Raw genomic sequence first — 24327 nt, 5'->3', positions numbered from 1 at the left:
ATGCACTTAATTTCAATAATTTATTTGGAAGCGTATGATAAAGTTTAAAGTACAACAGTACACAAATCCTTAAAAACACATCGTTCTCATAAAACATAGGGAGAGTCTTCTACAATCCTGTTCCTAATCTCACTATTCCAATTTAGAATCACTGTTTGTTATTGTAACTATTAATTTTGTTCTTTTTCTTAAAACCCACCTTGAAGGGAATAATTATTAATTTATCTAAAAGTTTAGTCAAGTTAATCTTAAAAATATACGCTAAATTCAATTTGTGCTCTGAGTGTCCTGGAGGTGTTTAAATCACTATAGTGATATGGGCTGGCTTGTATAATTATATACCTAGTTTTGGTTCTACTATTATGAAGGGTGTAAATCAATAAGTTCAGCACTGTTTTAACTCAGATATTCATTCTCTATGGCACTTGAACCCATTTTCAGTAAAAAATAAAGGAATTTGTGTCTTTGCCATGTTCCCGTCCTCCATATTTTTGAGAATCAAGCCTCAGTTCTTGCTTCTTCTTCACCTTTACAACTTAGCTGGGGGCAGACCCATATCACCACTACCACCTGACCCCATTGTGGCTGCTTGGAAAGTAAGAGGCTTCCTTGCTCTATAATGAGGCCATTGTCCTACTTAACTCTGAGCACCTGATCTTGCAAGCTTTTCAAGAGAAGGAACTATAGAAAGTTGTAGAGGTGAGTTGAGGAAGGAAAGTCATAGGTTTTGGAGTCAAAGAATAAACCTACCTTAAACTGATGCCTTAAAGCTGCTAAACTTGCCCTAAATTGTGGAAATTAAACCGCAGGCAGACATCTTATCTGATGTAAGAAATCTCCTTAGCTTGTCCACATCCTCAGGAAACATAACCAAACCTCAAGCTTAAATACTTTACTATTTATCCTTTGGGGGTGGGAGTGGGGTAGAGAGACTATACAATTTCTTTGGAGGGCAAATAAGCAACTTTCACAGTTACAGAAAAAGGTTAGTTGTTAATTTAAGCCAGAGGAAAAAAAGGAAGCAAAATAAACATTGTCTCTGTTAAAAAACAAAATTTCAGCAAATTTAGTTTTTAGATCTGATAGGTTTTTATGTGTGATTCATGAATCGGCAGCATCTCGTTCTAAAAAACTGATATGTGCTCTGAGTGTCCTGGAGGTGTTTAAGTTACTATAGTGATACGGGCTGGCTTGTATAATTATATACTTAGTTTGGGTTCTACTATTATAACAGAACAGTTGGTTTTTGTAAGGTAGGAACAAGAAATAGAAATTTTTATAAAAACTACCAGATTGGTTAACATTGTTACTTCAGGTTATTTTCCTTGTAATGGTTAAAGCAGAGGGGGTTTCCTTATCATCCCTGCTCAGGTTGCCTGGGCTCCTACGTGGTTGCTGTGAATTTTCTGTTTTCAGGAAAAACTAGTCTGTGGGAGTTTTACCTGCTTCCTTAAAGTTTCAGCTTGGTTATATGTCACTTAACAGGACTGACTTCATTTTGGTTTGGTATGTGGGGGCCTAGTGCAGGAGCTCAGTCCAAAACAATGGTCTCCTATACATTTTATTTAACACCACCTTCCATGTGTTGCAGTTTGTATAACTGATTACTCCCAAAAGCCCTCCCAAGTGTTGGCTGGGGGGGCCTCCATCCCCAAACCCAACACCAGGCAATGTAGAAGGTAAGAGAATGGACTTCGTTCCTCTTCCAGGACAGCCTAATGGAAATACATTCTCTATTTCTGATGGCTGCTTAGAAAGAACATCACTCTTTCCACTTATTTAACTTTTGAGTTTGTGAATTGTAACTCCTTACAAAGGCCTCTGGTTATGAGTGTAAAAATGTAACTGCCAGGTGAGAATTTACTCAAACCCCTGGATTCAAGTTGAATGTCTTCTTGAGCTCTACATTCTTAGCAAACAAAACTTCCTATTTAAGTAGGTCAAAAAAGGGTTTTTGAGGGTTTTGTGGCATTCTAGAAATCACATTGCTTTCACTGGACCACTTCGATCACAGGATATTTGTCATGTGAGATTTATTATGTCAACTTATCATCACTGCTTTGAACAAAATGATTATATGTATTTTTTTAGACTAGAGACAAATTGTAAAAGACAAGATAAATGAGTCATTGCTTTCCTTGAAAAGCTATCCAAATATATTTTAAAGTGCTGTGCTTTAATGTATAATTTGTGAAATATAAACCATATTATCACAATTTCCATTTTTAGCCACAATCCTAAACACTTCTTAGATTCTTATCTAAGATTAAATGCACACATATTATGGGAAATTTGTTCTAATGAGGCCACACCAATCATGGGATAAAATACAAGGTGTCTTTATTCATTTAAAAATACCAAATTAAACCATGCACAAACAGTCATGTTTCCACTTAATCATTTGTTTAAAATTTTAAGTATCTTTGACTTTTTAAATTTTAACCTTTGGACTTTATTTACAATGATGAAAGCACATTTGTTATTCAATAAAAGCCTCTGAATATTTGTTTCTAACATTGCTATTAAGTATGATTACAGAACAATTAGGCTGGCCTGTGCCCTGCTTGAGTAAGAAATTGTAGAGTGATCTTTGCCAGAAGCATTGCATCTCTCTCCATTTTAATCCTTCATGTTATTATCTTAATCAAGCCAATCAATTCATGGAATAAACTTTATTGAGTGGTTACTATGCACCAAAAATGTGTTAAATGCTAGAAGTACAAAGAACAGGAAATCACAGACTGTTTTCAAGAAGCTCTCAGTAGAAAAGGATACTTGGCTAGACTCTGAATTAACAAGAAACCTGGCCTGTGATTCCTGAGTGTCCCAATAATAGGGGAGGGGTGGGATTGGCGGGAAAGAGCAAAAACATAAGCCCTCTTTTGTATACCTCAGAGTATTCTCTAGTATCTTGTTGTATAGCCAGGTTTTGTTCTTGGATATTGAATAACCTGGCAATGAGGCCTAACAACAACTTGATGTTATTATCACAACCATACTCACAGGCCCATCTTTACCTTGCTTCATGTTAACAAACACTTATTTGCATGTGTGTATAGTCATCTTTTTGATCTTTTGCAAAGTTAATTAACCACCAGACATTTGTAACCCCGAGAATTCACTTCATGTAGGATGCTGTGGAGTAACACAGCCCAAACGATCTGATAGCCAAATCAATGACACTCTCTATCTGAAACCAGAGGAAGAAATAACTCCAGCACAAATCATTGTAATCAATGAGGGACGACAACTCAAACTCCAAAATGATTTAAATTTATGTTTCCCCACCTACTTCATTTAAGGCTCAATTAAAACAAAGATTTATTTTACCCTACTTGGAGCCCAGTTTCTCTCCATTGTAACTCAATGCTACAAGTCACCAAAATGTTGTAAAGTACTTTTTAGTGTGTTCTTACTGTTTGAATACAGGTTTTTTTAAAAGGATATTAGACCTTCGGTATATGAAAATAGTTTTTTAATTATAAAATCAAATTGCATTCAATATAGAGAGTTTTTAAAATGTAGACCAGCAAAAAAGAAATACCTATCATTCCCATAAAACCATAACTTTACTAGTAACCATAATCCCTCTTTAATAATTTGGAATATGTCTTTGAAATTTCAGACCCTGTCTTTCTCAATCTCTCACTTAAATGAAACCACTAATTGAACCATTTTGCAACCTGCTTTTTTCACTTTGCCATATGATCATGACTTCACTAAATATACTTTTAATTCCTTCCAAAGGCCAAGTACTTAAACTGTCTTCTTCAACATTGCTTTTGGATGTGTTTAGGACTGTATTATAGTTTATTTAACCTTATTTTGGAAAATTGAGCTTGTTTACAATTTTTTCATTGTTATGAACAATACTTTAAGGGAACACCCTTTAAGCCAAATATTTTATATATCTATGAACATTTCAATAAGGATGCATTCTTAGATGTATAATTGCTGAATTGCAAAATATTATACCTGCTTTTACAGATTGTGATATGTAAAGTGCTCTCCATAAAGGCTGTACCAATTTGTACTTCCAACAGAAGTGTGTTAGAGGATTTCCATGAGTCCACTCCAACACTGTGTACTATCATTTTTCAAAATCCTTGCTAATTTGATAGGTTTAAATGACATCTAGTACTGCCTTGATTTGCAGTGAGAATAAAATTTTTAAAATATTTGCTTATTATTTTGCAAGCAATATTTTTGGTAAGCAATTTGCAGGTGAAGTGAAAGCATATATGTACTTAAGATAAATCTTTGGATGTAACTTCAGATGCATAAATGTCTGTATTTTCATTCTTTATGAGCCCCTATCCTTCCATTTGTCTTGTCATTCTCTGAGCAGTCAAGTGTCCCAGCAGTATTTCACACGTAGGGATGAACTAAGAGACCCACACCTGAAAAGTGAATATTTAACAAACACTCAATATTTCTATACTTAAAAAAATCTTAATCTTATTCACTATTGAATGATATAACTGAAAATTCTAGGTGTCATTCTATAGTTGTTGGGGTTTCATAGGTTTTAGAGGCCCCCAAAACTCCTGTCATCAGAACTCTCTCATCTTTTCCAGTCTGCTAGGTATTGTTTTCCCCTGTGTTGGCTTCATTCTTAAATAGACTAAAGACTGTGAAAAAGCCTGTTTCACAATGACAGCAAGATGGCCACCAGCAACTTACAGCTCGCATGCTACTCAGAGACAGCAGTTTCAGGAGGAAAGAGTGTGCTTCTTTTACAATGGTTTAGAAAAAGTGCCTTGGAGAATTCTGATTGGTTCATCTTGAGTCATATGTTCATTCCCAAAGGCACACTCCTATTAGTCAGCCTACCTCAAAGGCACACTTCTGTGGAGAGCCTCTTGATTGACAGGTCTTGGGGTTGAGGTGGGGGTGAGATTGGAGTGAGGGGCTGGAGGGGATGTCATTTCTCAAGAGGGAAAGATGCTAGCCAATGAAAAATAAAAATGTTCCCCATAACATGGCCACCTGGAGAAAGAGCTGGGCAGGAATCGGGGTGGGATGAGTTGAGTGGAGTGACGGGAAAAGAGCCTTGAAATAGAGTTGCATGAATAACAAACTTTTAAAAAACCTTGTGGCGGTGGTAAAATACATAACATAAAATGTACCATTTTTACCGTGGTTAAGTGTACAGTTCAGTGGCACTAAGTACATTTACACTGTTGTACAACCATCACCACCATTTATCTCCAGAACCCTCTTATTGCAAATGGAAAGTCTGTATCCTTTAAACAAATATCCACTTCCCTCTCCTCCAAACCTCAGCAACTGCCATTCTACTTTCTACGAGTTTGACTATTCCAGATACCTTGTGTAAGGGTTCATGCAATATTTTTCCTCTAGGGTCTGGCTTACTTCGCTTAATATAATGTCTTCAAGTTTCATCCACATTGTAGCATGTGTTAAAATTTCCTTCCTTTTTAAGGCTGAATAATATTTTATTGCGTGTGTGAACACCAAACTTTTAAAATGAGTAGTGGAAAATGTGCAAGAGAAGAAGATAGTCTGCCAGAGTAGTAGAAGAAAACTACAAAGAACCCATTCGCAAGAGCCAAAGGCAAAGAGGTTTCTTTTCTTGTCTCGTTTTTGAGACAAGGTCTTACTGTGTCACCCAGACTGGAGTGCAGTGTCTTGATCATAGGTTCACTGCAGCCTCAAACTCCTAGGCTCCAGGGATCCCTCCAGCTTCAGCCTCTCAAGTAGCTGAGACTACAGATGTGAGCCACCACACCCAGCTTTAAAACAGAGAGCTTTCAAGGAGGGAGTGAGCAAAATATCAAATGCTGCAGAGATCAAACTCAATGACAAATGACCAGAGATGGGGTCTGTTGAAGAGAAAGTCATCAATGACCTTAGCAACAATGGTTTTGGTGTAATAGTGGAGGCTGAACTATAATTGTTTTGGGTTTAAAAGCATATGGGAAATGAAGAATAATAGGCTCTTTAACAGTGTTTAGCTGTTAAGAAAAAGAGAAACATACAGGAGTAGCTGGGGGAGACTGAATTTAGGATAATATAGTCAAGTATAAGAAGAAGAGGAATGGATATTTGATGGTAAAGTGGGTTGCAAGGTAAGGTAGTAGGGATGGAATGAGGAGCAGGGAGGTGCTGAGTACTGATTGGCCTGATTTCTCAAATAAAATTGTCAGTTTCTCAACTGACTATAGAGAACTTCATATTTCTTTTTTTTATTCTTCCATTACAAATTTATTATCTTTTCAGACAAGTTGAGACATACTAATTTAAAATAAATTCCCTTTTCAGTGAAAAGTTGATAAGTTTAATCAGGTAAAGCTAATCATTAAGGTAAGCAATCAATGTTTATAATTGCATCACAACTTTTCTGGCCAGTGGCTTTTTTATTTATTTATTTATTTAATTTTTTTAAATTATACTTTAAGTTTTAGGGTACATGTGCACAATGTGCAGCCTTGTTTCATATGTATACATGTGCCATGTTGGTGTGCTGCACCTATTAACTCGTCATTTAACATTAGGTGTATCTCCTAATGCTATCCCTCCCCCTCCCCCGACCCCACAACTGGCCCCAGTGTGTGATGTTCCCCTTCCTGTGTCCATGTATTCTCATTGTTCAGTTCCCACCTATGAGTGAGAACATGCAGTGTGATAGTTTGCTGAGAATGATGGTTTCCAGCTTCATCCATGTCCCTAGAAACGACATGAACTCATCATTTTTTATGGCTGCATAGTATTCCATGGTGTATATGTGCCACATTTTCTTAATCCAGTCTATCATTGTTGGACATTTGGGTTGGTTCCAAGTCTTTGCTATTGTGAATAGTGCTGCAATAAACATACATGTGCATGTGTCTTTATAGCAGCATGATTTATAATCCTTTGGGTATATACCCAGTAGTGGGATGGCTCGGTCAAATGGTATTTCTAGTTCTAGATCCCTGAGGAATCGTCACACTGACTTCCACAATGGTTGAACTAGTTTATAGTCCCACCAACAGTGTAAAAGTGTTCCTATTTCTCCACATCCTCTCCAGCACCTGTTGTTTCCTGACTTTTTAATGATCGCCATTCTAACTGGTGTAAGATGGTATCTCATTGTGGTTTTGATTTGCATTTCTCTGATGGCCAGTGATGATGAGCATTTTTTCATGTGTCTTTTGGCTGCATAAATGTCTTCTTTTGAGAAGCGTCTGTTCATATCCTTTGCCCACTTTTTGATGGGGTTATTTGTTTTTTTCTTGTAAATTTGTTTGAGTTCATTGTAGATTCTGGATATTAGCCCTTTGTCAGATGAGTAGATTGCAAAAATTTTCTCCCATTCTGTAGGTTGCCTGTTCACTCTGATGGTAGTTTCTTTGGCTGTGCAGAAGCTCTTTAGTTTAATAAGATCCCATTTGTCAATTTTGGCTTTTGTTGCCATTGCTTTTGGTGTTTTAGCCATGAAGTCCTTGCCCATGCCTATGTCCTGAATGGTATTGCCTAGGTTTTCTTCTAGGGTTTTTATGGTTTCAGGTCTAACATTTAAGTCTTTAATCCATCTTGAATTAATTTTTGTATAAGGTGTAAGGAAGGGATCCAGTTTCAGCTTTCTGCATATGGCTAGCCAGTTTTCCCAGCACCATTTATTAAATAGGAAATCCTTTCCCCATTTCTTGTTTTTGTCAGGTTTGTCAAAGATCAGATAGTTGTAGATATGCGGCATTATTTCTGAGGGCTCTGTTCTATTACATTGGTCGATATCTCTGTTTTGGTACCAGTACTATGCTGTTTTGGTTACCGTAGCCTTGTAGTATAGTTTGAAGTCAGGTAGTGTGATGCCTCCAGCTTTGTTCTTTTGGCTTAGGATTGACTTGGCAATGTGGGTTCTTTTTTGGTTCCATATGAACTTTAAAGTAGCGTTTTCCAATTGTGTGAAGAAAGTCATTGGTAGCTTGATGGGGATGGCATTGAATCTATAAATTACCTGGGGCAGTATGGCCATTTTCACGATATTGATTATTCCTACCCATGAGCATCGAATTTTCTTCCATTTGTTTGTGTCCTCTTTTATTTCATTGTACAATGGTTTGTAGTTCTCCTTGAAGAGGTCCTTCACATCCCTTGTAAGTTGGATTCCTAGGTATTTTATTCTCTTTGAAACAATTGTGAGTGGGAGTTCACTCCTGATTTGGCTCTCCGTTTGTCTGTTATTGGTGTATAAGGATGCTTGTGATTTTTGCACATTGATTTTGTATCCTGAGACTTTGCTGAAGTTGCCTATCAGCTTAAGGAGATTTTGGGCTGAGACAATGGAGTTTTCTAGATATACAGTCATGTCATCTGCAAACAGGGACAATTTGACTTCCTCTTTTCCTAATTGAATAACTTTATTTCCTTCACCTGCCTGATTGCCCTGGCCAGAACTTCCAACACTATGTTGAATAAGAGTGGTGAGAGAGGGCATCCCTGTCTTGTGCCAGTTTTCAAAGGGAATGCTTCCAGTTTTTGCCCATTCAGTATGATATTGGCTGTGGGTTTGTCATAGATAGCTCTTATTATTTTGAGATATGTCCCATCAATACCTAATTTATTGAGAGTTTTCAGCATGAAGCTTGTTGAATTTTGTCAAAGGCCTTTTCTGCATCTATTGAGACAATCATGTGGTTTTTGTCATTGGTTCTGTTTATATGCTGGATTACGTTTATTGATTTGCATATGTTGAACCAGCCTTGCCTTCCAGGGATGAAGCCCACTTGATCATGATGGATAAGCTTTTTGATGTGCTGCTGGATTCGGTTTGCCAGTATTTTATTGAGGATTTTTGCATCAATGTTCATCAGAGATATTGGTCTAAAATTCTCTTTTTTTGTTGTGTCTCTGCCAGGCTTTGGTATCAGGATGATGCTGGTCTCATAAAATGAGTTAGGGAGGATTCCCTCTTTTTCTATTGACTGGAATAGTTTCAGAAGGAATGGTACCAGCTCCTCCTTGTACCTCTGGTAGAATTTGGCTGTGAATCCGTCTGGTCCTGGACTTTTTTTGGTTGGTAGGCTATTAATTATTGCCTCAATTTCAGAGCCTGTTATTGGTCTATTCAGAGATTCAACTTCTTCCTGGTTTAGTCTTGGGAGGGTGTATGCATCCAGGAATTTCTCCATTTCTTCTAGATTTTCTAGTTTATTTGCATAGAGGTGTTTATAGCATTCTCTGATGGTAGTTTGTATTTCTGTGGGATGGGTGGTGATATCCCCTTTAACATTTTTTATTGCATCTATTTGATTCTTCTCTCTTTTCTTCTTTATTAGTCTTGCTAGTGGTCTATCAATTTTGTTGATCTTTTCAAAAAAACAGCTCCTGGATTCATTGATTTTTTGAAGGGTTTTTTGTGTCTCTATTTCCTTCAGTTCTGCTCTGATCTTAGTTATTTTTTGCCTTCTGCTAGCTTTTGAATGTGTTTGCTCTTGCTTCCCTAGTTCTTTTAATTGTGATGTTAGGTTGTAAATTTTAGATCTTTCCTGCTTTTTCTTGTGGGCATTTAGTGCTATAAATTTCCCTCTACACACTGCCTTAAATGTGTCCCAGAGATTCTGGTATGTTGTGTCTTTGTTCTCATTGGTTTCAAAGAACATCTTTATTTCTGCCTTCATTTCGTTATGTACCCAGTAGTCATTCAGGAGCAGGTTGTTCAGTTTCCACGTAGTTGAGCGGTTTTGAGTGAGTTTCTTAATCCTGAGTCCTAGTTTGATTGCACTGTGGTCTGAGAGACAGTTTGTTATAATTTCTGTTTCTTTACATTTGCTGAGGAGTGTTTTACTTCCGACTATGTGGTCAATTTTGGAATAGGTGTGGTGTGGTGCTGAGAAGAATGTATATTGTGTTGATTTGGGGTGGAGAGTTCTGTAGATGTCTATCAGGTCTGCTTGCTGCAGAGCTGAGTTCAATTCCTGGATATCGTTGTTAACTTTCTGTCTCGTTGATCTGTCTAATGTTGACAGTGGGGTGTTAAAGTCTCCCATTATTATTGTTTGGGAGTCTAAGTCTATTTGTAGGTCTCTAAGGTCTTGTTTTATGAATCTGGGTGCTCCTGTATTGGGTGCATATATATTTAGGATAGTTAGCTCTTGTCATTGAATTGATCCCTTTGCCATTATGTAATGGCCTTTTTTGTCTCTTTTGACCTTTGTTGGTTTAAAGTCTGTTTTATCAGAGACCAGGATTGCGACCCCTGCCTTTTTTTGTTTTCTATTTGCTTGGTAGATCTTCCTCCATCTCTTTATTTTGAGCCTATGTGTGTCTCTGCATGTGAAATGGGTTTCCTGAATACAGCACACTGATGGGTCTTGACCCTTTATCCAATTTGCCAGTCTGTGTCTTTTAATTGGAGCATTTAGCCTATTTACATTTAAGGTTAATATTGTTATGTGTGAATTTGATCCTGTCATTATGATGTTAACTGGTTATTTTGCTCATTAGTTGATACAGTTTCTTCCTAGCCTCAATGGTCTTTACAATTTGGCATGTTTTTGCAGTGGCTGGTACCGGTTGTTCCTTTCCATGTTTAGTGCTTCCTTCAGGAGCTCTTGTAAGGCAGGCCTGGTGGTGACAAAATCTCTCAGCATTTGCTTGTCTGGAAAGGATTTTATTTCTCCTTCACTTATGAAGCTTAGTTTGGCTGGATATGAAATTCTGGGTTGAAAATTCTTTTCTTTAAGAATGTTGAATATTGGCCCCCACTCTCTTCTGGCTTGTAGAGTTTCTGCCAAGAGATCAGCTGTTAGTCTGATGGGCTTCCCTTTGTGGGTAACCCGACCTTTCTCTCTGGCTGCCCTTAACATTTTTTCCTTCATTTCAACTTTGGTGAATCTGACAATTATGTGTCTTGGAGTTGCTCTTCTTGAGGAGTATCTTTGTGGTGTTCTCTGTATTTCCTGAATCTGAATGTTGGCCTGCCTTGCTAGATTGAGGAAGTTCTCCTGGATAATATCCTGCAGAGTGTTTTCCAACTTGGTTCCATTCTCCCCGTCACTTTCAGGTACACCAATCAGATATAGATTTGGTCTTTTCACATAGTCCTATATTTCTTGGAGGCTTTGTTCATTTCTTTTTATTCTTTTTCCTCTAAACTTCTCTTCTTGCTTCATTTCATTCATTTCATCTTCCATCACTGATACCCTGTCTTCCAGTTTATCGAATCGGCTACTGAGGCTTGTGCATTCATCACGTAGTTCTTGTGCCATGGTTTTCAGCTCCATCAGGTCCTTTAAGGACTTCTCTGCGTTGGTTATTCTAGTTAGCCATTCGTCTAATCTTTTTTCAAAGTTTTTAACTTCTTTGCCATGGGTTCGAACTTCCTCCTTTAGCTCAGAGAAGTTTGATCGTCTGAAGCCTTCTTCTCTCAACTTGTCAAAGTCATTCTCCATCCAGCTTTGTTCCATTGCTGGCGAGGAGCTGCATTCCTTTGGAGGAGGAGAGGCGCTCTGATTTTTAGAATTTTCAGTTTTTCTGCTCTGTTCTTTCCCCATCTTTGTGGTTTTATCTACCTTTGGTCTTTGATGATGGTGACGTACAGATGGGGTTTTGGTGTGGATGTCCTTTCTGTTTGTTAGTTTCCCTTCTAACAGTCAGGACCCTCAGCTGCAGGTCTGTTGGAGTTTGCCAGAGGTCCATTCCAGACCCTGTTTGCGTGGGTATCAGCAGTGGAGGCTGCAGAACAGCAAATATTGGTGAACAGCAAATGTTGCTGCCTGATCGTTCCTCTGGAAGTTTTGTCTCAGAGGAGTACCCGGCCATGTGAGGTGTCAGTCTGCCCCTACTGGGGGGTGCCTCCCAGTTAGGCTACTTAGGGGTCAGGGACCCACTTGAGGAGGCAGTCTGTCCGTTCTCAGATCTCAAGCTGTGTGCTGGGAGAACCACTACTCTCTTTAAAGCTGTCAGACAGGGATATTTAAGTCTGCAGTGGTTTCTGCTGCCTTTTGTTTGGCTATGCCCTGCCCCCATAGGTGGAGTCTACAGAGGCAGACAGGCCTCCTTGAGCTGCAGTGGGCTCCACCCAGTTCAAGCTTCCTGGCTGCTTTGTTTACCTACTCAAGCCTCAGCAATGGCGGGCACCCCTCCCCCAGCCTCGCTGCCGCCTTGCAGTTTGATCTCAGACTGCTGTGCTAGCAATGAGTGAGGCTTGATGGGCATAGGACCCTCCGAGCCAGGCGCAGGATATAATCTCCTGGTGTGCCATTTGCTAAGACTGTCGGAAAAGTGCAGTATTAGGGTGGGAGTGACTTGATTTTCCAGGTGCCATCTGTCACCCCTTTCCTTGGCTAGGAAAGGGAATTCTCTGACCCCTTGCACTTTCTGGGTGAGGCGATGCCTCACCCTGCTTCGGCTCACACTCAGTGCACTGCACCCACTGTCCTGCACCCACTGTCTGGCAATCCCCAGTGAGATGAACCTGGTACCTCAGTTGGAAATGAAGAAATCGTTCATCTTCTGCGTCATTCACGCTGGGAGCTGTAGACTGGAGCTGTTCCTATTCGGCCGTCTTGTCTCGGGACCAGAGAACTTCATATTTCTTACAGCAGCTCCTAAGTGATATGTTTTGTTGCAGATCCGCCAGATATTCCTGATGAGGTAACCTGTGTCATTTATGAATATTCAGGCAACATGACTTGCACCTGGAATGCTGGGAAGCTCACCTACATAGACACAAAATACATGGTGCATGTGAAGAGGTAGGTCCCTTCCTCACGGCTTCATATAAGCAGTTCCACCCCAGTTCAGCCAGAGCTCTGCCTCCAGCAGAGATCCAAGAAATCAGCCTCAAACATTAAATATATACCCTGATTTATCCCTTATTTCCTACTTATGATCAGCAAAACTAGCAAAGCCCTTTTCAAGCCATTAATATTTTCACTCTGGCAGGCAAAGTGCTCTATGATCTTTCTGTCCTTTTTATTCATTGGTAGGTAACTGGTAGCAGGGGCCTAATGGTGGTACAGCCCAGTGCAGTTTTAAACCATTGCTTAGGATGGGCCCAGTGGCTCACACCTGTAATCCCAACACTTTGGGAGGCCAAGGTGGGCGAATAACCTGAGGTCAGGAGTTTGAGACCAGCCTGGCCAACATGGTGAAACCTGGTTTCTACTAAAAATACAAAAATTAGCCAGGCATTGTGGCAGGCACCTGTAATTCCAGCTGCTCAGGAGGCTGAGGCAGGAGAATTGCTTGAACCCGGGAGGCAGAGGTTGCAGCGAGCCGAGACTGCGCCACTGCACTCCAGCCTGGGCGACAGAACAAGACTCCATCTCAAAAAATAAAATAAAATAATAAATTATTGCTTAAATCCCTGCTCTATTCTTCTTGTAGGGTTTCAACAACTTGATTTCCCCAAATTGCTATTATTTTTAATCTTTAAATGGGCCTAAAAATAAAACCTAACACACAGGTTTGTTCTCATTCATTAAGTGGAATTTGGCTTTTAAAGTGTGTATAATTATGCCATGTTACCACTAAATTCATGGACGGTATTGTTAATAATGACCCTCAGATCTTAAATTTAGTGTCTACATAGCTGATCAACTTTCCTGTTTGCCTCATACTAAGGGGGTTTTCAGGACAAAGGATTTTCAGTTTTAAAACCTGGAAAGTTGTGGGCAAACTAGGACAAGTTGCTCACCTTATCCGTGTTTCTTGTTTTGTTTAGTTTATTAAAAAATAAAATTCCACGCCAGGCACAGTGGCTCATGCCTGTAATCCCAGCACTTTGGGAGACTGAGGCTGGTGGATCACCCGAGGTCAGGAGTTCGAGATCAGCCTGGCCAACATGGTGAAACCCCATCTCTACCAAAAATACAAAAATTAGCTGGGCGTGGTGGTGGGCGCCTGTAATCCCAGCTACTCAGGAGGCTGAAGCAGGGAGAATTGCTTGAACCCAGGAGGCAGAGGTTGCAGTGAGCTGAGATCACACCACTGCACTCCAGCCTGGGTGAAACAGCGAGACTCCATCTCAAAAATAATAATAAATAAAATAAAATAAGATGCCGGCTGGGTGCGGTGGCTCCTGCCTGTAATCCCAGCACTTTGGGAGGCCGAGGCGGGTGGATCACCTGAGATCAGGAATTTGAAACGAGCCTGGCCAACATGGTGAAACCCTGTCTCTACTAAAAATGCAAAAATTAGCCAGGTGTGGTGGCACACACTTGTAATCCCAGCTACTGGGGAGGCCGAGACAGGAGAATTGCTTGAACTCAGGAGACAGAGTTTGCAGTGAGCCAAGATCGTGCCATTGCACTCCAGCCTGGGCAACAAGAGGGAAACTCCATCTCAAAAAATAAAATAAATAAAATAAAATAAAATAAAATAAAATAAATAAAGTAAAATAAAATAATAAAATAAAATATAAAATAAAATAGCCTTCTGTGGTGTTGTTGAAGTATGCTTTTTTTTTCCTGTCAGTAATTCTTAAAAATTTCACAAACCATTTTTTAAAGCATTTATTGGACCCTTACTGTTTGCCAAGCACTGGGCCAAGAGCTTTATAAATGCTGCCTCATTTAATACCCTATACAACCATGTGAAGCCCTGGGATGGTGAAATGCTTATATCCTCCTAAAATTCATATGTTGAAACAAACCCCCAATGCAATAGTAACAAGAGTTGGGGCCTTTGAAGTGAGATTAGGTCATGAGGGTAAAGCCCTCATGGATGGAATTATTGCCCTTCCATAAGAGGCCTGAAAGAGAGCTTGTTTGCCCTTCTACCCTGTGAGGACACAGCCAGAAGGTGCTATCTATAAAGCACAGAGTGAGCCCTCAATGCCTTGATCTTGGACTTCCAAGCCTCCAGAACTGTAAACAATAAATTTCTGTTGTTTATAAATTGCCTAGTCTAAGTTATTTGTATAGCAGCTCAAAGAGACTAAGACAGATGCATACAATTATTTTTCCCATTTGTATAGACAAGGGAACTGAGACTTAGTGAGGTCAGGTAATGTATCCAGGACCACACAGCCACAGAGAAGGAGAGGTGGAATTTGAACATAGGTTGCCTGACTGTCTTAATTTATTTTCTGCTGAAGGTGTGTGGAGGACCAGATCGCAGGGCATATTTAAGATATTCTATTCAGTTCTAATCATTATGGAAGGGAATAACCTTCTTTTTTTAAAAACATCTTTATTTATTTATAGGGTTTTTGTTTTGCTTTGTTTTTGTTTTTGTTTTTGAGCCAGGGTCTCTGTTGCCCAGGCTGGAGTGCAGTAGCACAATCTCAGCTTACTGCAACCTCTGCCTCCTGGGTTCAAGCAATTCTCCCAGCCACCAAGCCTGGTCTCTATGGAAGAGAATAACCTAATCTTGCTCTCTCTCTCCACTTGTTGGATACTCAGAATAATTTTGATCTTAATCAAAAAGAAACCTAAAAAGAAACACCTCTTCAGTCAAGAAAGTCCATGTAGAAACTAGACAGATTTTATGAACACACTGCCAGGCCTAGAGTTACCAGCTGCATGCCATGGGCAAGAGGTGTACACCTTTCATTCTGAACAAGAGTTAAACAGAGGCATATTCTGGTACCAAAGAGATGATGAAAACTCTGATATCAAGGATGGGTGGAATTGATTGAAGAGATGCAATATGCTAAGTACTGTGCTCTGTACTTCACGTGCATGACATCTTCAATTCTCAACTTAAACTTGTGAGGGAACTATTGTTATTGTTCCCATTTTACGGATGGCTTGGGGAGCTCACATTACCTCTCCAAAGTCACTTGACTAAGAAGTAAAGGAGCAGGGATTCTAACGGGGATCTCTCTGGCTACACCATTGGAGACTAAACCTCTACCCCTTGCCTATAGGGTAAAGTAGAAAAGTCATGAGAGCAAGACAACTAGAGTCTCATTGCTAAGTCAACTCTAGGAATGTGAAGGTGAGGGCAGTATGGCAGCAAACTTTGCACTTCAAGCACACAGAAAAACCAGGCAGTGCCAGATTGACAGAGAGAGCCTAGGGTCTTGAGGATCTTCACTATCTCCCAGAACCTGGAAGGATCTCCTGAACTGCTTATCCTGGTTGTTTGGTTAATTCATTCTTTCTTTTGTTTTTAATATAACCCTTTATTAAGTATAATTCATCTACCATACAATTCACCTTATTTAAAGTATATCATTCCTTGAGTTTTAGCACCCATCACTACAATCAATATTGAACATTTTCATCACGCCCAAAAAAATCACATCCACCCATCACTACAATCAATATTGAACATTTTCATCATGCCAAAAAAAAAAAAAAAATCACATCCATGAGCAGTCACTTCCTATTTCTCCTCAATCTTCCCAGTCCATGGCAACCACTATTTGCTGTCTCTGTGGATTTGCCTACACTGGACACTTCATATAAAAGGAATCATATAATATGTGGTCTTTTGTGACTGGCTTCTTTCATTTAGTATAATGTCTTCAAGGTTATCTACGGTGTAACATGTGTCAATACTTTATTCCTTTCTCTTTTTTTTTTTTTTTTTTTTTGAGATGAAGTCTTGCTCTGTCGCCCAGGCTGGAGTGCAATGGTGCAATCTCGGCTCACTACAACCTCTGCCTCCCGGGTTCAAGTGATTCTTCTGTCTAAGCCTCCTGAGAAGCTGGGATTACAGGTGCACGCCACCACGCCCAGCTAATTTTTTTTTATGTTAGTAGAGACGGGGTTTCACCATGTTGCCCAGGCTGGTATGGAACTCCTGAGCTCAGGCAACCCTCCTGCCTCGGCCTCCCAAAGTGCTAGGATTACAGGCATGAGCCAATGCGCCTGGCCCTTTATTCCTTTTTTTAATAATGTTCCGTTATTTGGAACACATTTTATTTATTTTTTCCTTGGTTGATGAACTTTTTGGTTGTTTCCACTTTTCAGCTATTATGAATTATTCTTCTATTAATATTTGTGTACAAGTTTTGTGTAGACATATTTTTATTTCTCTTGGGCATATATTTAGGAATAGAATTCCTGGGTCTCTTGGTAACTCTATGTTTAATCTTTTGTTCAACTGCCATAATGTTTTCCAAAGCAGCCACACCATTTTTCATTCCCACCAACAGTGTGTAAGGGCTCCAGTATCCACATTCTTGCCAACCTTTGTTTTTATCTTGGTTATTGCCATCCTAGTGGGTGCAGGTTAATTCTTTGAAGCCTGACTTACCTGCCTTCTGAGGTTCCTGATAGTAAAACTGCATTGCAAATGCCGGACAGATGAACCACGATTTGAAAAAATATGTTTGTTGGATACAATTTTAAACCTGCTAACCCCACCTAATTTCCTATTTAGTATCATAAAAATATTTTCTGAATATTTTATACAACTATGTATTTTATATTTCTTTTAAAATCCTTTAATGTGTTCAAAATTATGTATGTTTAAATTTATTTACACATGACTTTTGAGGAACACATTCACTTTATAAAGTAAGGAATATTTGTAGTAGTTATGAGTACTAAGATTGTTCTCAGTATTCAAAAAGTCACTCTGAAAGTATTAAGAATGAGTTTACTAAAGAGAATGCTTTTAGAAATATTCATTGCGAAGAGCATGGGCTTTAGAGTTTTAGATTTAATTTCCAGTTCTGAAACTTGTCAGGTGTCTTTTATGATACAAATATCAGAAAACTCAAATGCAGGCCAGGCACGGTGGCACACGCTTGTAATCCCAGCACTTCGGGAGGCTGAGGCAGATGGATCACTTGAGGTCAGGAGTTCAAGACCATCCTGGCCAATATGGTGAAATCCCATCTCTACTAAAAATACAAAAATTAGCAGGGCATGTAATCCCAGCTACTCGGGAGGCTGAGGTAGGAGAATTGCTTGAACCTGGGAAGTGAAGGTTGCAGTGAGCTGAGTTCACGCCATTGCACTCCAGCCTGGGCTACAGAGTGAGACTCCATCTCAAAAAACAAAAGAACAAAAACAAAACAAAACAAAACAAAAAAACTCAAGTGCAGTCACTTAAATAGACATGACCTTATTTATATCAGGTCACAATTATATGTAGTAACAGGTGGCATGATAATTCAGTAATACCCCAGGGATCTAGGCTCTTTTCGTCTTTCTACTCTGCCATCTTCAGTGTGTTGACCTTAATCTTCAGATGCTGTATCTCCAGGCTTCTTATCCAAGTTCCAGGCAGGAAAAGTGGTAAAGAGCAAAGGAGTTCCTCCAGTGGACTTCCACTTACATTGAGTTGGCCACAACAGTGTCACATGTCTACTCTGTCTGGATGGGAACCTGGCAGAAGGGGCATTGTAAATGGAGTTTGATAACGTTATCCAACAGTATCTGCCATAGTTGCTAGCTGTGTAATCTTAGAAAAGTTATTTAGCCTCGCTGAGCCTCAGCCTCCTGTGAAATGAGGATAATTAATGCCACAAATCTTATAAAAAAGCAAATTATAGGAAGTGACTTGCATATAGGAAATGCTTAGAATTAAGTACAACACAAAATGGTGTCTTAGTCCCTTCAGGCGACTATAACAAAATACCTAGACTGGGTAATTTGTAAACAACAGAAATTCATTGCTCACAGTTCTGGAGGCTAGGAAGTCCCAGATCAAGTGTCAACAGATTTTGAGGGTCTGTTCCTCGTAGATGGTGACTTCTATATGTTCTCACACAGTAGAAGGGGCCAGGCAGCTCCCTTCAACCTCTTTTATAGGGGCACTAAATTGATTCATGAGGGTAAAGCCCTCATGACTTAACCACTTTCTAAAGGCCCCACCTCTTAATACTATTACATTGGGGTTTAAGTTTCAACATGTAAATTTTGAGGGTACACTAATATTCAGACTATAGCAAAGGATATTATAATATTATGGCCCAAGAGAAACCTGACTGATTTTATTGAGGGAAATATTAATGTAAAGCCATAAAAATTATTATTTATAGGATATTATAGATAATTTTATTCATATATTTTTAAGTAATACAGTAATTTTGGAAAAATCTAGAAAGAGATGTTGCGTGTGCTCTAATAAGAAAGACTTATTTTTTCTATGTCAATAGTACATTTATTCATTCAAACTGGAATGCAGGCTTAATGTGGGCAAGGATTTTTGTTTGATTTGTTCATTGCTATGTTGATTGAATCTAGAATGGGGCCTGACACATAGTAAATGCTCAATAAATATTTGTTGAGTAATTATTCCAGTTGATAACTAGAAGACATTTCCTGAATCTCCCTTTCACTGTCTAGTCAAGTAATAATATGAGGTCATATATATTTTATAAATTATTTTTCCCATCTTCTTTCTTAAAATCCAACAATAAACTATAACCAAACTCTGATAAACCTAACCAAGTTCTGAATTGATGGAGGCCAGATTAATGGGATTTTATTACATTTTAAAGAGGACATAAAAGATATAAAAGGTTAGCATAAAAATAAATGTTCTCCTCTAGTAAAGTCAAAGGACTAGCTTATAAATATAGACAGGTCAGAAAAGGAAACAAACACTTATTTATCTATTGACTAGTTACAAACAAACTAATGAGTTGAAAAAAATTAGAGAAGAGGGCTGGGCGCAGTGCCTCATGCCTGTAATCCCAGCACTTTGGGAGGCTGAGGCAGGTGGATTGCTTGAGCTCAGGAGTTTGAGACCAGCCTGGGCAACGTGGCGAAAAATACAAAAAATACAAAACTTTCTACAAAAAACACAAAAATTAGCCAGGCATGTTGGCGGGTGCCTGGAGTCCAAGCTATTTGGGAGGATGGCTTAAACCCAGGAGGCAGCGGTTGCAGTGAGCCACTGTACTCCAGCCTGGGCGACTTAGCCAGACCCTGTCTCAGAAAAAAAGAAAGAAAAGAGAAAAGAAAAGAGCAAGTCAATTTCTCTAACTACCAAAAAAAAAAATCTTTCCCTCAAGGAGAAAGCTGACTTATAATGAATGTTGTGGTCGAGGTAGTAGTATGCTTAAAGAAGCTCTTCTAAAGATTCGGTTATTAGGGTATTTTCCACATTGGCAACTAGGTACAGATCAGCATGTGCAAGGTTTCACTTCTAACTCATGTGGTTCAGTTTTCCAGTAAAATCACACGTAGAGAGAAGCTTTTTACCTGAGACCACCTACTCATTTCTCCAGTTGCAGAAAGGCAGTGTTTCCCCTATGGCAACATAGGTGCCATCACAGGCCTCCTCACGTTGGGGTGAAGTTGTAAAGTAGAATTTTGTCTGTTGTGCTTCAAGAGCTTTCTTTCTTCCCAGCTCCTTTGTGGTGGCCTCACCAGACAGAGCCTCCTGACTGTTCACATACCTTCTTTTACCTCTTGTACTTTGCTGTTTCAAAGGGTAATGATAGGGGGAAAAAAAAAAAAAACACCTGTGCTAATAACCATCTCCCTACTGTAGTCCCACTATCTTCAGCAATTTCATGTAAATATATTTTTTATTTATCTTGGAAACACTGGTAATGTCTGGCTCAGTGCATTCTACTCCATAAATATTTGTTGAATAAAAATGCATGAATGATAGCCCTGCATTCTGTTCCATTCAAGTCATCTTAGCAAATATTTATTTAGCATTTGATGGTTTCCTGGAATTGTGTTAAACTGTAGATATTAAAAAAAAAAAAAGACACCATCTCTGTGCATGACAAGCTCATAAACAGTTTAGAATAACACCAATGTTGGGATTTTCACGCACCATGGAAGACCAATAAGGCAAATGTTTTCAGATGCAATATCATGTTAGAGCCCTTAAATTCAGCGGCCTACTCTGCCAATTCATAAGGCCTGTTTGTTTTTGCCACATCTTCTCTACGTGCATATTTTTAATAACCAGAAAGAGTTCTTAGGTGTGATTCCAAATACTATTTTTAAGGCTATGTTAGGTTTCAGTAATTCCTTTAGGACTCAAAATGTAGTTTATATTTTAGAATCCATTTCCTCACTGATTATGAGCCCAGAGAGCTAATTGTGGCTGGACACAAACAGAACCTTGCTGACTGATACTGCTTTATATTCATGACTACTAACCTCAGCTGGGCTCAGAGAGCCACACAGTAATCCTACTACATTTCACTAGCCAGGTCACTGTCTTGCTAAGCCAGGTCATTACTTCATCACTTTTCCTGTCATCTCTCCTCTCCAGTATCTTCCCTTCCTCACTCTCTATTGAAGACCTGCTTCCTACTTTCCTGAGAAAACAGAAGCAATGAAAAATACCACAGCCTCCCTCATTGACTAATGCGTTGACATCTGTACCCATATACTTGATCTTTCCTGCTATTGCTATGGATGAATTACCATTGCCCTAAGGTCAGCTCTCCACTTGGGTACTAGATCTTATCTTGCCTGCCAACTGGAGGACACTGCTCCAAAACTTTCCTCTCTTCCTTCTGCATTGTCATTGTCTCTGTCTTTACTGGATCATTCCCATTGGCTTTTAAGCATGCTGTAGCCTTTGCCCCTTTGAAAAATATAACCCTCCCTTTGTTCCTGACCTCTGTCACCCAATTTCTCTGTTTGTTTTTATGAAAAAAATCAAGAGAGTTGTCTGTACTGTCTGTCTCTATTTTCTCTCTTCTCTTCTATCTAGTTTAGTCATGTTTTATGTTCTCACCACTCCACTGAAACAGCTCCTATCAAAGTCACTGATGATTTCCCCATTGCCAAATTGAATGGTTTATTCTCAGTCTTTATCTTACTTATGAAACATTTACTATCCGAGCATTTAATGTAGCTCTTCACTTCCTCCTTTTGGCTTCCAGGACAGGACTCTCTTTTGCTGCTCCTCCCACCTTCCTGGAAGCTTTATCTCAGTCTCTTTTGCTGATTCATCTTCATTTCAGATAAATTCATAGTGACCTAGAGCTCTATATTTTGTCAGCCTAAAAAAAGACACTAGGGAAAATTATCTTCAAATATGTTGGGTTTACTTGAGAATATAAATAAGGATTATAATACAGAATGCATGACATGGCAAGCCAGCAGTGCATTTGGTGAGGGAAAGGATAAAGGGAAGCTTTTATTACCAAAAAGGAATATATGTGAGCTATTTAGGAACAGAGTTCATTAGTTCCAGAGGCTCAAAGCCAGAGTGATTGTCAATTAATTCGTGGAGATGTATTACTGGGTAAGCGGTCTTCCAAGAACATCTTATCTGGATTACTGCAGTCCTAAAGCATGTCTAGTGATAAACTTTATCAAAGCAGGGGATGAATGAAAGGTTTTTAGAAAGTCCTTGGAAACAGTTCTTATCTCAGACATGTAAGCGTGGGCCTCCTCTCCTTCAGGCCTTTCTTGCCCTATTTTGTCTGGGTCTGACAAAAGTGATTTCATCCTGGTATGTGCAACTTTCACACCTAGGACCTTTTATTATCTCTATCTACAGTCATTACCTAAAGGATAGCCTTCAAATTTGTGGTTTAAAATTCCTCAATGTATATCTGTGTTTAAATATCTCCACTGAATACAGCTGCCATGTTTCTAACCTGTCATGCAAGGTATCTTGAAGTTAACATTTTCAAAACCAAACACCCAGTTTCCTCTCCCCAGACTTGCATTTTCCATTTCAGTAATGGCAACTCTATCCTTTGCACTATTCAGGTCAAAATCAGGTAGATCCTCCTGGATTCCTCTCTATTATGCCCTTCATCTAATTGATGAGCAAAACCTTCCGGCTCTATCTTTTAAAATGACCTCACCACCTACACTGCAATCCAAGCCACATCATCGCTCACTTGGGAGTACAAGAACTTCTAACTGGTCCACTCGCTTCCTCCAGAGTCCCTTACTCATGAGGTTTCACAGTAATCCTTTTCACATGCACCTCAGGCCATGTCACCCTTTTGCTCATGAACCTCCCATTTCATTCAGAGATCAAAGCCAGAGTCCCTCAAGGACTCTATGTGACCTTACAAGTCTTCTAAACTTTCCCCTCTTGCAAAACTCTCTGATTTTGTCTTTAATCCCTTTCCTAGTAAAACCTCACTGACCTCTTTGCTGCTCTTTGAACAGGCCAAGCAAGGTCCTGCCTCAGGGCCTTTGCATGTTACCTAGAATGCTCTTCCTCCAGAGAGCCACAGGGTTTCTTTATTGCCCTAATGTCACCCTCTCAGATAAGACTTCCCTCATCTCTCTAAAACACAAAAACCTTAAAACCCACCCCTACTGTCAGAACTGCCTAACCTTTTTACTCCGCTTTATTTTTCTTCTGAACATTTCTCACCATACATAGATCAGATTCTATATTTATTTGTTTCCACCAAAATGTGTGCTTCATGACAGTTGGGACTTTATCTGTTTTGTTCATTGTAGCCCCAATATCTAAAAATATACTTGGAATATAGTCAGTGTTAAATAAATATTTATTGAATGAGTGATTAAATGAATGAAAGACACTACCATTATCAACATAAATCTGCAATGTTTATTGAAAATCTATAAATTACAACTACATCTAGGTGCTCAGGGAACATCAGAAAAATATGAATTATACTAACTCCCTTCAACAAATCATCTGTCATGTATTAGCCCATGAAAAAAAGAAATGGAAATAAGATATTCAAAAACTTTGTAATATACAGTTATGTAAAAGACAGAGGAAAAACCAAAGTGTTGTTCTGCTTTCTACTCTCAACAGCACTTCTGACACCAGATGTGGGAAGATTTTCCTCACACACCAATCAATTCTCCTGCAGACATCAGCTAGATGTCCTCTAATTTAATTGAATTCTGACTCTGTCTACCTGGAGGTAGCATCAGATCCCACAGGCTAAAGGCTCAGTCCCACAAGACTCAACCCTATCTTAAATGCCAATCACAAGCCCCAGGTCATGACCTGTGCTTTTGACCAACTGACTAAAAATTGGGGTTTCCATGATACACTCCTCAGGTTTGATTAACTTGCTAGAGTGTCTCATAGAACTCAGGAAAACACTTTACTTATATTTATCCATTTGTTATAAAGGATATAACAAAGGCTACAGATGAACAGCCAGATGGAAGAGATGCATGGGGCAAGGCATGCGGGCACACCACCCTGCAGGCATCCTCATGTGTTCAGATATCTGGAAGCTCCCTGAACCCAGTCCTTTTGGGTTCTTATGGAGGCTTCATTACATAAGCGCGATTTATCATATCATTGGCCATTGGTGATCATTCAGCCCTTCTCTCTTCCCAGGAGATGGGGGTGGGTGAAAGGGCAAGGGGGTTGGGGGACTGAAAGTTTCAATCTTCTCATCACATTGTTGGTTCCCCTGGCAACCAGCCCCTACCCTGAGCCTATCCAGGAGCCCCCAGCCATCAGTCATCTCATTAGCACTTTGGAGATTCCAAGGCTTTTAAGAGCTGTGTGCTGGGAACCAGACAGAGACCAAAT

At 39.4% G+C, this 24327-nt stretch overlaps 1 protein-coding gene across 8 annotated transcripts in view; it reads left to right on the top strand.

Annotated features, from left to right (window-relative positions):
- The window catches only part of IL23R (interleukin 23 receptor), a 141885-nt gene that overhangs the window by 3852 nt on the left and 113706 nt on the right, over nucleotides 1–24327 (top strand). For all 8 annotated transcript variants that reach the window (XR_010124293.1, XM_054483624.2, XM_054483653.2 and 5 more), the window contains one exon: nucleotides 12581–12704. Coding sequence is in view for 7 of the 8 variants with exons in the window: in XM_054483624.2 (XP_054339599.1) it covers nucleotides 12581–12704 (124 nt within the window). In the remaining variant the exon portion in view is untranslated. The remainder of the gene's footprint in view (nucleotides 1–12580; nucleotides 12705–24327) is intronic.

Source organism: Pongo pygmaeus, chromosome 1 (genome assembly GCF_028885625.2).
Source record: "Pongo pygmaeus isolate AG05252 chromosome 1, NHGRI_mPonPyg2-v2.0_pri, whole genome shotgun sequence".
Taxonomy (NCBI): domain Eukaryota; kingdom Metazoa; phylum Chordata; class Mammalia; order Primates; family Hominidae; genus Pongo; species Pongo pygmaeus.
This window is presented reverse-complemented; position numbering and strand designations above follow the sequence as displayed.